Source organism: Berghia stephanieae, chromosome 1 (assembly GCF_034508935.2).
Source record: "Berghia stephanieae isolate SIO BIC M18660-M18661 chromosome 1, UCSD_Bste_1.3, whole genome shotgun sequence".
In the NCBI taxonomy this organism is placed as follows: domain Eukaryota; kingdom Metazoa; phylum Mollusca; class Gastropoda; order Nudibranchia; family Aeolidiidae; genus Berghia; species Berghia stephanieae.
Window position 1 is genome coordinate 66,659,489 of NC_088360.1, and position 15,982 is coordinate 66,675,470.

At 38.1% G+C, this 15,982-nt stretch overlaps 1 protein-coding gene across 11 annotated transcripts in view; it reads right to left on the minus strand.

Moving 5' to 3' along the window:
• Positions 1-15,982, minus strand: part of LOC144979792 (uncharacterized) — a 65,981-nt gene that overhangs the window by 18,038 nt on the left and 31,961 nt on the right. For 2 of the 11 annotated variants that reach the window (XM_078926946.1, XM_078926956.1), the window contains exon 2: positions 768-957. In XM_078926946.1, coding sequence (XP_078783072.1) covers positions 768-944 — 177 coding nt within the window. In that variant the 5' untranslated portion in view covers positions 945-957. Of the gene's footprint in view, positions 1-767; positions 958-1,719; positions 1,907-4,172; positions 4,391-4,412; positions 4,555-5,574; positions 5,947-5,977; positions 6,110-7,065; positions 7,332-15,982 lie in introns of those variants that run through there. The other 9 variants (XM_078926899.1, XM_078926928.1, XM_078926895.1 and 6 more) reach the window with 9 other exon arrangements.

Genomic DNA, 15,982 nt, shown 5'->3' on the forward strand with positions numbered 1-15,982 from the left:
CTACTACTACTACTACTACTACTACTACTACCACTACCACTAATACCACCACTACTACTACTACTACTACTACTACTACTACTACTACTACTACTACTACTACTACTACTACTACATACTACTAATACTAATACTACTACTACTACTACTACTACTACTATACTATACTATACTAACTACTACGACTTACTACTACTACTACTATACTATACTACTACTACTACTACTACTACTACTACTACTACTACTACTACTACTACTTACTACTACTACCACTACCACTATAACACTACTACTACTACTACTACTACTACTACTACTACTACTACTACTACTACTACTACTACTACTACTACACTACTATTACTACTACTATACTACTACTACTACTCTACTACTACCACTACACTAATACTACTATACTACTACTACTACTACTACTACTACTACTACTACTACTACTACTTACTACTACTACTACGATACTATTACATTTCTATTACGTCTTTTATCGTCCATTATTTTCTAGAAATTTCACGTCTCTCACTGGCCTCATCATTTCTATCACACCACGCTAACGATTCGTTCACACTCCAACCATCGTTGAGTACAGACGATGCAATTTATACTGCATTTCTTCTTATTTGTTTTCAACGTTTAGTTGTTTATTGTTGTGCCGACGAAGGGATCACGTAATACAAGTCTTTGACAGTTGGTCAAATGTTATCTAATCGTAAAACAAATCGGTCAAGTATCAGTATACGTACCTGTAATACAACCTCTGCTAAAACAACACTGGATGAAAAGTCTGTGAAACGAGTTCCACACTCTGATCCAACGACGATAATCTCACGTCCACAAAATGCCGATAACAGCAAAAGACACAGTAATATATTGGTCTCCATCGTCCTTTTATATACATTCGTATTTGATTGTCGATGCATGCTATGGGTAGACCTGGAAGGAAAAGTAACACAAATCGTATTATTTAATTGATGATGTGCGTTTAGTTAACAAACTCACAACATCCGCCAACCGGATCTAACATACCACCACAGAAAACGATGAGTAACCTAAACGATTATAGTCTGATTGATAGAAGTTAGTGAGAACTTATCATTGAAATGTCTATCTAAAAACAATAACAAAGCGCTCAGTGACGTCAGTTTCGTTCCATCTATTACCACTCACTCACTCATTCCTATTACTAGTTGACCGTCGAGGGTGTGGGGGGGGGGGGGGAGGCAGACTTCACAACCCTACGGTCTCTGGTGTTTTCTCGAAGGTTATAGATAGTATGCGACAAAAGACCTGAGTGACGTCATCTTGGTTCTATCTATTCAGGTCCAGGCCTGTCCATCATTTGATGTTGTATTACCAATGTAGTAGTCACTATTATCAATCGCATGGAAACATTTAGGGTTGTCGCATTGTCGCTTATCAATTAACAGTCATCGGGAGAGGGGGATGAGGGGAGGGTGTTTAGAGACAAACAACAAAGAAGCGAGCAAAAAGGATCAGAAAACTGTCCCAAGAATGGTAAAGCACGTGAAAGGATAGAGTTGTGGAAGATATTTAGACACATCGATAAAGGTTAAATAATCTCAAAGGTTTTTTCGTACTAAATTATTGATTTTCAGTTTAAACGATTCTTCACGTTGTGATAACAACGAAGCGTGACGGAGCTATTACATTTTTTTCGAAGGAGACGATAGTTACCTGCTAAGTAAGGCTACTCCTTTTACAAATAGGTATGGTGTGAAACTGCGAGTAAAGATCAACTTTGCACCACCCACAGTGGGACTCAAAATAGGGACTTACTGAACACAAATCCAGTATTATACAACACGACTAATAAACCACACTCACGACAAATTTTTGAATAAAGAATATTAAACACTTAGTCACAACTCCGGAATAAATCATACATGCCGGTCACTTTGAGTAACGGTGGTCATCATTGAGTATTATGAATACATAACAAAAACTGATCAATGATCTAAGCATTGCTGAATGAGCACGAGACAAAAGTTGAGATAACTGATTATCGTCAGGAAGGAAAATTCAGAAAATTATTTAGTTGTGATATTGTCCTTGTTCTCAATTTTTGTTTTGTTTTGGCGTTGTGTCAATGATAGATACACTTTAGACACACACAAACTTGACCAATTGCATCACACGATCAGGATCTTATGACTGCTGGCTTTAAGAAATGGGCGGCCTCTGGAAAAACTGAAAATTCCAACTCAGAATTTACAAATTTTGGAACAAGACGATTCATGCTGGCCGACATACGATTAATTAACCAGACATTGTTATCTGGGGTAGAATAAACAATACGACCAAGATCATGAGTGTTTGTGCGTCTCTCAATTGTGTACTGAAGAGATCAGAGATGGATAAGATCACAAAATATATACCAAGACATTAACTTTGGCTTCCTGAATACCTGGAACTTGATGTTACCATAATGCTAGGAAGTTGACGCCGTGGGTATGATGAAAGAGAACCTGCAAACTGTTCCTAACGAGTATCCCCGGGAAATCACCTAATTACGGAGTACAGCCATCTAATTACGGAGTACAGGTAACAGCGATAAGAGAAACAATCTACCTAAATGAACCATTGGAACAGCAATCTCTTGACTAACCAATTCAAAGATTATTATCCTTGTCCAAGTTCAGGGGTCCTTTACGATCCGGAGAAGAATACAACATATATCTATAACTCGAGTATGGGATTCCTTTATATTGATGCGTAGCCTATACCGTAACAACACACAAAACTGTGCCAACCTTTAACGTTTTCAGTCTGATTGATACAATTTAGTGAGAACTATTCATAAAAAATGGCTGGCTAAAAACAACAATAAACAGCCACAATTTCGTTCCTTCTATATTATGATATTTTTGTCTCATACAGTGTAACAGAGAAATAAATGGAATACTGTTTTTAGAGTGCATCGATGATGGTGAAACCGAGAATAAATGCAGCTTTGAATAATTGTTTTTAACGTGCAAAAAGTAGTTTAAGACGTTTCATATAAGAATCCCATTTGATCTTCATGAATGGCTAATAAACAAACCAAAAAAACAGTATAAAACAAAAACAAACACAAATTTATTTACTTTTAATAAAAAAAAGAAAAAAAGTAGAAGTAGGTAATTAATTATTTTCAATGTGGAGTGATTAATCCTGGGTTTCTCTATTCTATAACTTTACAGTTATGAATTACCGGTAAAATTGTTAAATAGAAAGAAAACTGGCTTCCAGTTAAGCCATATTTTTAAAAGATCAAAATCAAATTACGAAAAATAATGGAAAAAGAAATTAAATTGTTGCTCATTTTTTTCGGCTATGTTATAATAATGATGATGATGATAATTAATAATAATAATAATAATATAATAATAATTAATAATATAATAATATAATAATAATAATATAATAAATAATAATAATAATATATAATAATAATAATAATAATAATAATAATAATAATAATAATAATAATAATAATAATAATAACAATAATAATAATAATAATAAATCGAAAGGCATCGAAATGAAACAATAGTTAGCTTTTGAAAGATGCCCTCTAGTCAGCCAAACACATTGATATCAATTAACAGGGAATTGTTTATCTGTTAATTGCTTGAATTGCTGATAAAATATGTTGAACCCAAAACGTTCATTGTTTTTATTATTTCAATTCAATTTTGCTCCAACTTTTACGACCCAATGCGAATGACCCTTGTCACCCTTTTTTGTTTTGTGCCAAACACAAACAAACCAAAAAAAAAAAAAAAAAAAAAAAAAAATTTTTTTTAAACATTGCGCTCTATGATTAGTCCATTGGCGTTTAACAATCGTGAATCAAATATCTCTCTATGGGTCTAGAATAGCCGACATTTTTTTTTCCGAATCAATAATCACACGTTTGAATGTTGAGCTTCTAACAATTCTTTCTTTATCATAATTGACAGCTGACTTTAACGTTCTGGATGAGCAAATCAGCTATTTTTAAAACGTCCGAAATCTGTGAGCACTTTTATTATTGATCTCTTGGGATACATATTCATCTAATAATATATTTAATGTATTTAATGTCTTGAGCAAATGAAAAGATGACAAAAGATCGCCCTTTTCTCAACAAATATTATTTCCCTTACCCTACATTCACACAATAACAAAATATATTTTATGAGTACCGATCCCGAGTCTCTTATTTGTCACTCTCCAAAGTATGAAAATAAAGATATTTTAAAAATCCAAGCGAACTCTTGATGGTGTGAGCACTTTTGAATTAGTCTTTCGTCGTTTTACTAATTATCAGACCTGTTTTAACAAAAAGTAGTAAGAATCGGGAAAAATCAAAATAATTAAGGTGGTACTTATAACTTATAACACACTTGATAGTCTCTCACACGAGGAGTAGCACGATCATGAATAATGAATGTGCTCGCATTCTTGCCAGGCGTGGCCCTTGGCAGTGCAAGTCAAGGAGTGTTCATGGTTTATGTTATAGTAGGTACGTAGGTATATATATATATATATATATACAACAAGCTCAACCAGGCGGCTTGGTCGAGTAAACTTGCGAGATGAATAAGGGTCACAGGGTCACGGAACAGGGCGCAGACGTGAGTCAAGATTTTTTTATGATATGCGTTTCGGTAAAATACTCACAACATCCGCCAGCTGGATTTAACGTATCAACATACAAAACTATGTGTAACCTTGAACGTTTATCTTCTGACTGATATAATTTAGTGAGATCTAATGACTAACCGGCTGTCTAAAATAACAAAGAGCTGACTGACGTCAACGTCGTTACTTCTATCAGAACGCCAATGCTAAAACAATCAGCAAAATTTTCGTGTGAGTTTGTATTGTAGACTCGAAACAAGAACGTATGCAGGGAAACCGTTTTTATTTGACATTTAAAACTGTCAACGGACCACTATAAAATATTGTTGTTCCAGTCATCCGCCTGGTAATCCGTTGTGTAGTACTTTATCTTAACTCCCTCCTTACCGACCCTTTTCACGATTTTCCACTAAACATCAGACCCATCTAACATTTTTTTAAATGATTTTTAAGCCATTACTCAAAAGATATAAATACCATGTACATCACAGTTCTTATAACCATTTTTTTTTAAATCTTCAAATTTTGTGATTACAAAAGAAACCTGAATGAGATCAATGTTGGTGGAATCGTAACAGATTTTCCTGTAGTTGGTAAGGAGAGGGTTAATTGTCTCATCCGATTAGCAGTAAGTTTGAGTTTTGTGAGTTTTGTACAATAATGTTAATGTAACCCACAGTGTTGATCTGGCAATTACGTTGGATTGAACTAGCCTAGTTGAGGAAAGTGCGTTATGCGTCAAAGTTAAAGGAACTAAGGATTATATTCATCGCTTATTACTTTTTACAGTCCACAGCTTCTAGCAGCTTAGTATCACTATGGGATGTTGTATTGTAAACTTAGAATAAATTGAATTATTTTTTATTCCAACTCATATTTTTATTTGTTAAGCTTAACATTCGATTTTAACAAGTTGGTTCTCACTGATATGATCCTGTTTTGAAAAGATTGGTCACATTAGAAATAGTAATGACTTTTTCACATCGCCGAGCAAGATCATGATGAGGACAAAGAGAAGGAGGAAGACGGTGAAGAGGAACTAAAAGGCAGATGAGGAGAGCGAGGATAAGGAAGAACAGGTATGAATGATATCATCAAGTGCCATTCTATTTCACTTCTTTTCCTAAAAGAATAAAGGATCTGAATGAAGGTGAACATCTTCAAGCTGACACGATAAAAATGATAAAAAATATCACATCAAGAAATCTTTAAACCGATAATAAAATAGCGTTGCGTTACATAGATACTGATTATTTCACAGCTATTCTAAATATCACAGTAGATGAGGTGGAGAATAAGGGAAGTAAGGTTCGTTGAAGAAGTCTACCTTCACAAATTGAAACATGAGAATTTGCAAACCAACATCGTGCCTTTATCATGCCTGCCTATATTTTTATAATATAATGTGTCAGCCTGCACAAACACAAGATGTGAAAAAACTGTATGTGAAAAAACTGTTTCGTGTTATCTACGCCCAATGGCGTATATTGGACGGCAAGACAAACAACCACCGTTTTCAAACGATGAAAACATGAGATTGGAATGCAAAAGTTTAGACTGACAGATGAGAAGATGATTTAGCAAATTCTTGTGCTGATCCTTGCAGAAAAAAAAAGTTTTTCTTTTCTATTTTGAAAAAAGAAAATTGGATTAAAACCCTTTATTAAACCTGTCCCGATAGAGATCTTTTAAATTCAGTGTCCAGTGTTAATATGAAAACGGCTTAAAATGCAATGATTTGTAAAAAAAAAAAAATAAATAAAAAATAAAAATAAAAGACCCAAACAAATAACAGTAAATAAAACATATCAAGTGAAATACCGCTATAATCAAGGCTACATGAGGGAACTGTTTTAGGACCATTACTTTTTTCTGTTACATTAACGCGATTGATAAACATATTATGACCACAGATACAAAGCTAAATAATAAAGAAAAAGTGAGTAGAGAAGTACCCGAAGAAAATAGAGAATAAAAACGCTGATGAGAGTTGAAACCGAGACCCGACCACATTATGACCTACCGTCTCAACACATTATGTTGGAGTATAGAGCAGATAATAAGAAATGAATCTGTAGTCAAAATATGAGACTTGAGTTTAGTTTTTTTATGCTCTATCGAAGAGAATTAATATCCGATTCTTTAATATCTTTGTATTTATTAAACGAGTTATTTTATCGTGCCCAATAACACAACGAGCTCGCGAGTACGTGTTAGTGCACGAAAAAAATATAACAAGTTTAATAAATACAAAGAAATGAAAGAATACGTTTATTCCACCCTATATTGGTACTCAGTATAAGTCGGGTAAAACATATAAAAGCTTATGCACTGTTTTATCCAATCATGGCAAAGTGAAAAACTACACAACGTAATTATAAAATAATACTCGAAACGTAACAGAAAAAAACAAACCTTTTTGTTTTAATTCTAGTCAAATAAAAAAGATAATTGGAGGGACGAATTTCATTAAGAAAGAACAAACATGTCAGTCCTATGAACAAGGCAATGGCCTTCAACACGCCTTTCAACACCCTGTCAAATCCAAAAGATGAAAAAAGGAAGGAGATGGTGGTAAAGAATTGAATCAATGGATCGTGGTTAGTGGTTTGTGGTTACTCGTATGGTGCACAACAGTGGTTCTGCTCTGATATCGCTGAATCGACGTGTACTTATTTGCAGGTTGATAACCTAATTCATTATGGGCTCATTGTTGTAATGGAAATGTAAAAAAAGACATGAAAATATGGCCCATTATAACAATGTTGAACTATCCCATAATTGCGTTCGAATGTTAAACCTGCAAATATGTACACGTCGCGCTGAATGTGTGTGAGAAATTTATATAATGATATGGAGTGTTTACCAATTGCCTACCACATTCTTCGTTTTCATACCCTCGGGATTTAAGCAACAATTTAATGACACACAATGGCAAACACACGTGTTACATATAAAGAACTGCAGGAAAACTCGGTATAAAAGAGAAGTGGAATGTCGGTCGAAAGAGCTCATCTATTGCACCCTACGTGTAGGTGACGTATATGTCGATTGCACCGTAATTTTCTTTTTTCCATGGAATAAATAATCCATCTAACGTCACTTTCGAGACCAGTTTTGGTTGGGGGTATTTTCCTCCAAATTTGCGGTAATAATTGAAGTCAGTGGCGCCTTCTTTAAGAAATAATATATGTGATACTAGGCTGTTAGAAGCTATGGACTGTAAAAAGTAATAAACTAAAATGAATATAACATCTTCAAAAATGAACAAATGCTAAACATCACTGAATATTTCTGCTCAAACCCCTTCTTCGACCAACAACAAAGAAATAAAAGCATAAATACATCTAATGTAATGTATTTATGTTGTTTTTTTTTTGTTTTTTTTTTTTTTTTTTTTTTGTTTTTTTTTTTTTTTTTTTTTTTTTTTTTTTTTTTTTTTTGTTTTTTTTTTTTTTTTTTTTTTGTTTTTGTTGTTTTTGCCTAAAGAAGGGTTTTGAGCCTGAAACATATTTAGTAGTTAGGTTGGGTTTTTTTGTTTTTTTTTTTTGTATTTATTTTAGTTTATTAATTATTAAGAAATGATATATTCGCCTGCTTTTGTTTTAAAGAAATGCTCTTAAAGTTGAATTGGAGGGATGGAAGAATAGATATTAAATGCAAATAAATGCACATGGTATTAAAGCATTTGTCTAGTTATTAATTCTATTTCCATTTATTTGCTCGTGGTGCTTAGCGACGATGAAGACTACTGGGTCCGTTTTCATGAACACGGGCTAGCGCTTAGTCTCTGACTTTAGTCAAGGACTTGAAAAAATAGGATGTCATGTGAGCTGACTAAGCAAGTCCCAGATTAAAGTCACGGCACCTTCGGACTAAGATTGGTCAAGTTTTAGTCATTTGCTAAGGCCGGACTTCCAAGTTTAGTCTGAGACTAGTTACAAGGATACATCATAGCGTCCACAAAATAGCAGCTATTTTTAGATTGAGTTGCATCTTCTAATGGTGCTCACACTACTATGTTATGACGATCTATCCAGGACGCAAACTCATTACCCCTACTGATGGAGTGAGCGTGCCGTTAAGCAGGTTGTCGATCGAAGTCGATTGGCTGCCACCCAATGTCTCCTCTTGCTGGTGGAAAATTCTGACAACTTCTCCCCCAGTTTCGAGGAGTCGATGTCCCCGCCCCCTCGAGGGATCGAATTCGCCCAAACCGACTTCCATCTCGTATATGCAGCTGTGTTCGAAGTCAGGGAAGCTACGTACAAGGGTTGCCGGAACTTATTTCGGCTTGAAATAGGGGCACCTTCCATTATGCGCTAGAGGGCGGTATCCCCATTCCCCCTCTCATTGATCTTATTAAACCAGTTGTTTGTAATCGTCTCCCGCCGGACATCGGGGGATGGATTGCTGCCATTATCGGGCCCCATTCTCTAGGCGCTGTTGTCAGCGTTCTCGACACTATGTACATGGACTTGCAAAGTTTTACACCTAGCTTCTCAACGTTCTTGCTTCTACCCCACACTGGAGCGCAATACTCGCGGTGGAATAGCGTTTCTCCATCATCTTCGAGATGCGCCCAATAGGTAAGGCGGTGGTCCAGCGTAACTCCCGGTATTTCTAATTCGGCTCGTATATGAGAAGCTGGTCCCCGACGAGGACGTTCAGTTTACGGGTGTGCCATCCACTGCATAGGTGAAATGCAGTGGCCACGGTTTTGGAAGTGTTCATCTTCGGCTTCAGGTACCACTTGTCGAAGTAGGATTTGAGTCTGGTGACCTCCTCACTGTGTGCGCTCTCGAGACGGATTCACACTTTACTTTGATAAACGAGTGCCCAGGCATCCGCGTATCCCAGCCTCAGGGAGGAGGTGTTCGGCATGTCCCTAATGTAGACATTACACAACTTTGGCGCCAGAACAGATCCCTGAGAGACCCCATTCCCCAGTTTCCTGACTTTGCTCGTTGTGTCTCCCAGCGCGACGTGGAAGTGACTTTCCCCCAAGATTGAAGAAAACAACTTCAAGGTCTTTTTGCACTTAATGATTTTTGCAAGTTTGAGCATTAATATCTTTCGCACCAAACCGTACCATACGCCGCTGATAGGTTTGCTGTTTCCTTTCGAACCCTGCTTTAATATACTCTGTAAGGGCAATGACCTGCTCCGTGGTGCACCTCCCTTCCATGAAGCCCGCCTGGTCGCGTTGCAGGGCAGCGTCTAGGACCGGCCCCCATCTGTTCAGTAGTACACGCTCCATAAGTTTGCACAGTCAGCTCAGGAGTGATATGGGTCTGTGACTGTCGGCCTACTTCGCCGGTTCCCCTGGCTTCAGTATGGCAACTGTTTTAGCGTCGTTCTTCTACACTTGTGAATGCTATCCTTTTGCAAGGACGTCAAACATTGCCTCTGCCAGCCAGTCCTGTGTCCTGTAACCCAGATTCGTCACCATGTCGGGATATATGCCATATATCCCTGCTGCTTTGCCGTTGTTAAAATCGCTAATGGCTGCACCCACTTCTCGGGGACTGAACGGGGATGTTCAGTCAGATTCTTCCTCCGCAGGTAAGCGATCCAAAATTGTACGGAATGTCTTGCGGACACCGGGCTCGAAAGACGGATTGGGGACCTGTTTGCTACGGTTCTTTATATCCTTGGAATTGTGACTGCCTCACATTCCGGTACGGCTTTCGCAAAATTCCGGTCAGGATCCAATTTCTTTATCAGTCGCCAAGCATGGCTGTTAGAGTCCTTAAATTCGAGACTTTCCACGGTCTCCTGTCACCGTGGCTTCCTTCCGTCTGCCAGAGACTGAATTAGTACTCTATGGGCTACATCCTGTAACTGGGTCTGCTGGTAATTGTACAGCTTTACCTACTCCTCCGTCCAGCAGGGGGTGTAGGATTTCCGTTTGCCTCGTGGAATGGAGCAGCCTGTTAAATCTGGTTATGTTCTCGGACTTGGGAGGGACAGCAGGGCAGACCTGCTCGATATAGGAACTAAATTTCTCCCAGTTAGCCTTTCTGAAGTTCCATCTGCAGAGTAGGAAGACTGCACCCTCGGGATTGTCACCCCCGTTGTGACAAGTACTGGCCAGTGTTTGCGATGCGGGAAGTCGCCAAGGACTGTCAGCTTAACCTGCAGTGGTTCCCCGTTCGCTCCCTTCGTCATGACGGTGAAATCAGGAGTATACTCTTTCTGATGGCCGTTGGCCCTGAAGGTACATTATGTGCAGATAGTTACAGACCATACATGAGTGAATTGTCTACCTGCCTCATTGCGGTCTCGCTAGCCTCACTTGTGATGGTGGCTATTGAAGTTTGCCAGACAGATGGCTAACCGCCGAGACCGATGGTGTAGTCCAAGTATCTCTAGGAGGTTTGTAGATGTGCAAATACAGCCCACCCATCTTCACGGAAATTCTATTCACTCCTGTAACGCTCTCTTGACCCTTACTTTCGAAATCTTTAGCGTAAACGCTAACACCTCCTTTGAGCCTCGAAATGCCCTCTTGCTGGACCACTGTATAACCTGGGATATGGAATCGAGAGGATTGTGCGCCTGAGTAAAGATGGGTCTCCTGTAGTAGCAGAATTTCAACGCTATAGACGGCCAGAGGCTTTGATAAAAGTTCATTTTGGTCATACTCTGACTCTCGATATTGAGGGGCAATATGTGCGTCTGGTCGCTGACCCCGTTATCGCATTTTCTCGCAAGAGATGTGTTGGGATGTTTGCTGATTTCTCGACCGCGCCGCCGACCCTGGCGACACGATCGCGGTAGTATTTGGTGAGGCCGCTTCGCCATTGAAATTGAGAGCAAGACTGATCCATAAGATAATAGTGTGGAGCCCGGGATGGCCGAGGCTATTCGGGCACCGGGTTGGATCTCCTTTCGTCACATAATATCAGGGCGGACCGTTCAAGGCGCTCGCTTATAGGCCCGGCATCCGGAATGGTCTAGTGACGGTCAACTCGAAATCGAAGGGTTCACTACAAAGAACAACCAAAAACAAAGGATTAGAAAGTATAGCGGAGACAAAAGTTATTCTGCTGGCATTGTTACTGATTGAAAGAACATGATTTATCAGAACACACTTTCTGTTTTCTTTGTTTTTGGTTCAATCTGAGTTTTAATGAAACTTTCATTGACCTAAATGTAGAATTGACAACGTGACTTGATTTATCATGTGGCTATGGCAAAAATAAGTTCAAATCAATTATGAAACTGGACGAACTATATCTTTACCAGATGTGTCGCTTATTTCCTCTTTGGACATCTTTTGCGTTGAAATTATGAAGACGGGTATCTTACCTGCCATCATGTACTAGAAAGCTTGATGTTACCAGACCAAAATAACCGAATTTTATTCAAGTCCATACAAAGCCCACATCTAGGCAGAAGCCTAGCTAGTCAGAGACTAGAAAACGTACATAAAATTCGATAATTTTTTTGATTTTTTTTTTTTTTTTGCCACTTGCTTCGCTCAGGCTTAGGACTAGGAAGTCATTTACTGGACAATTAAAGAACTAAAATTAGTCCGCTCACATTAAAATGGGCCCTTGGATCAGACTCCCATGTTACGTTCTGTCGCTGTGATTTTAGTCAAGTTACCAACTGTCGGCTTGAGGGTCGCAGGTTCGAAACACAGTTAAAGAACATAAATACCTGAATAAACGTAAAATTCCGCGTGTCCCCTTGGAATTAGACGTCCGAACTAAAGCCTGAGAGGCTGTGTTATCACATATTATTGTGTCTACCGTGAGAAAAGAATTGTAAATCGCTTATAATATATCATGATAATGGATGATGGCGCTATATATTATTATCATCATCATCATCATCATCATCATCATCATCATCATCATCATCATCATCATCATCATCATCATCGTTATCATTTATAAAAGAATAATCAGTGTCTTTACGTATACTGAGCACGCCCTCTCCATCTGAAGTTACTGAACTATTTACATTACCAACTGAAGAAATTAAAAATACTTAACAAACATCCTCGAACGTCCATAACAGCCTAACAATGAATAGTAGTTGATATATCCCCTCAGAGACAACAAAAATATTTTTTGAGAAGGACTTTTATACACTTTATTATTTTTCAAAGTATCTAGAAGAATGGTTTTGTTTCTATTTACCATCCAGTTTATGTTTGGACGATGTATGACTACATAGGATAATTGAAATCGCGGTTACAGTCAACCAGTTAACTGCTGTACACTGGAAAAACGTCAGTAAGTCCCAGGTTTTTACCAAGATCGGGGTCATTTATTAAATCAATCAATATATTATGAAGGACGAGTTTTCTGGTCAAGATTTTTAAATACTAATTTGTCCAGAGTACAACAGTTAAAATGGACTTAATGATTTGAGCAGACGATGCGGATCTTTTTAAAAAGTTATTTTAAAGAAAAGTTGTACCACTTGAATATTTTAAAAATCCACTCTTTCTTGATGTGTAATCGTTGTTAGTCATGTGTTAAGGATAACTCCATAACATTAATTCTTTCCGCTGTGTTGGAAACTCTGCCTCGACAAAATGAAAGATCAGATCAGATAACCATGAAAGAAAAACAGCCCTCCGAAATCGGTTTGATCCTCAGAAAGCGTTTGATGCAATTTTAAGTGACTCTTTCTCGTTATTGTAACAACAACTATTCATTGAAGGGAATCATCCATGACTATCAATAGCCTTACCGGGGGGATCACAAGTAAAATTAGTACTCCGGTGGGTGGGATTAACTAGGATCATGTTACAATTCTGGTCTTTGATCAATGAAGCCGATAGCCAGGATAGAAGCGGCGTCTGAGTTAGGTCAACAAGGTACATTACAGAAGATCAACCCCGCAGTCGGTTTTTAACCGCCCGTGCCCAAAAAATATTTAGCCTGTCCGCGAAAAAAAAAAAACCCTCCAGAAAAGGTCGAAATAATGGTTCCGCAAAAGTGACTAACGTTTTGATTATGATGATGGCATATGTGTACATAATAATGAAAACGCTTTGAATAAACATTTCAAGTTGCTTTATAGTATAGTTTGTACCCCATTTATTGTAAATGATCGACTGGTCTTTACACATAGATCTAGTAGTTTGATTTGTCTGTAATGTCTCATTGGTGGGAATTAGTGGTGACACAGCACTAGGTAGAGGAAGGGGAGATATTAATTAATTTATGTTTGTAAGAATAACATTTTAACACGCTTTTAGATAAGATAGAGTCTTATTTTTCAATTTACTACAAAATATCTCTCTTACACACACACACACACACACACACACACACACTCACTCACTCACACACACACACACACACACATACACACAAACACACACACTGTGTGTGTAAAAGATAGTAAAATTGAATCGTCCTGTCAATATAATATTAGGGAGAGTCTACACAGCAGCTTCTCATATTCTAATCAGGGGAGGGGAAAGACTCGTGGTACCGACAGAAGGTGTATTTTTAACATTGTCATTAAAATTGAATTGAGAAGTCAAGTTCCTCTGTAACTCAGTAAATTATAGAGATGAAAACATTGATTACGATAATAGTCGACAAGTTTGGATATGAAAGGTGGTCCTCTGTATATATTATTGTTATGTTTATGAGATTTCATTGATAATTATAAAAGCAAATTAATACGACAATGAGAGAAGTTCGCGCAAACGATTCTACAATTTAAAAGTTTCACCCCGACACCTATCCTCATGCAGGAAAAGTATAGGACAAAAGTTGTTGATTATATTTTCAAAAAGTTCATTTAATGTTTTTAAGTTTTGGAAATTGGATAGAGAAGCATATTAGATAAATAGTGGTAGACGTCTAATTGAAATTTGAAAATATTTATTATTGTTTTTGCAAATTGTTGAGAACCACTGGGCCAACTTACACTGTTTAAAACATTGGAAGGCAATTGTTTTTCCATTGTAATCAGTGAAACAATTGCGGAGCAATTTATTGACATCGAAAAGAGAACCATAACCGCCGTCAGACATATCTGTAATCGTCATAGGCTCTTTACAGCCATTGTACTGAAATGGATTGCTCATATTTTGACCATACGATAAAGAGGCATGGCACTCGGGTTATTTCACATTTCACAAATCAAAGTGATTATGTGGATTGAACCTGGGCTCTAATAGAGAAGAAAAGTCGTGACCTCACGCCTTCTACTTTTCTAGTTCCTAAATTGTGGAAGTGAGCATGTGATACATTTCAAATCATAAGGTAACATAACTATTTTAATAGCAGGACGTATAGGCAGATTCTAAGAATTGCAGGACGTTAAAGGGCGGAGATAGGGACTTTATTGACGACTAGCCTACATTTAGACTAGAAAATAAGATGCCATCACTCTGAAACCAGAAGATCATAACACAAGGTATGTATTCAGTCCTCATGAAGAGTAGTTTTAAACTTCCAATGAAATGGGAACCATTATTTTTCTTGACATCACACTTTTCTTCCATATTGATTAGCAGCAGTGGAGATTGAATCAGGGACCATTTGAGATGGACACTCATAAAGATTATACCAAGGGTAATGGGAAGCCAATATTAGAGGGAAATGAACCCGGCACCACGGAATATCGAGACCAATGGGGAGTGAACCTCGAACTATAGGAGGTGGACACTAGCAGGGAGTGAACCCGGGGCTATGAGGTGGACACCACCAGTAAGTAAATTTGGAATCACCGGATATGGACTAGAATGGGGAGTGTACCCGGGATTATTGGAGGTGGACACCGCAGAGAATGAACAGGGACCATACGAGGTAGACACCTGTTGGGGAGTGAACCCGGACTACGAGAGGTTGAGAAATTAACCCGGGGCTAGAGGAGGTGGATACCACTGGGGAGTCTTCCTCTTCTTCTCGTATGCCTTTATATCTTAGGTCCCGTTTCGAAGATGAGGGTACTCGTCTTTTTGAGCTCGTCTAGCGGGTCAAAAAATTTTGTTCAAATTATTATTTGGAGAAGTTGCAGAGGACCATATATCTACGGGTTGAATATTTTCTGCATCGCTGCAGGAAATGCTCTGCATCTTCCTCCTCCTCACCACACGAGCAGACCGGTGACTGTATCAGTTTCATGCTTTTTTAAGTCTATTGTGGCCTGTCCTGAGGCGGGTGAGTGGATCCGGGGCTATGAAAGGTAGACATCATTTGGGGTGTGAACCTGGGATTATAGAAAGTGGACACCAGTTGGAATGAGACCGGGGCTATAAGAGGTCGACACCACTGGGGAGTGAACCGGATCTATGGGAGCTGGACAGCCGTGGGGAGTGAACCTGGGGCTATGAGAGGTGTACAACACC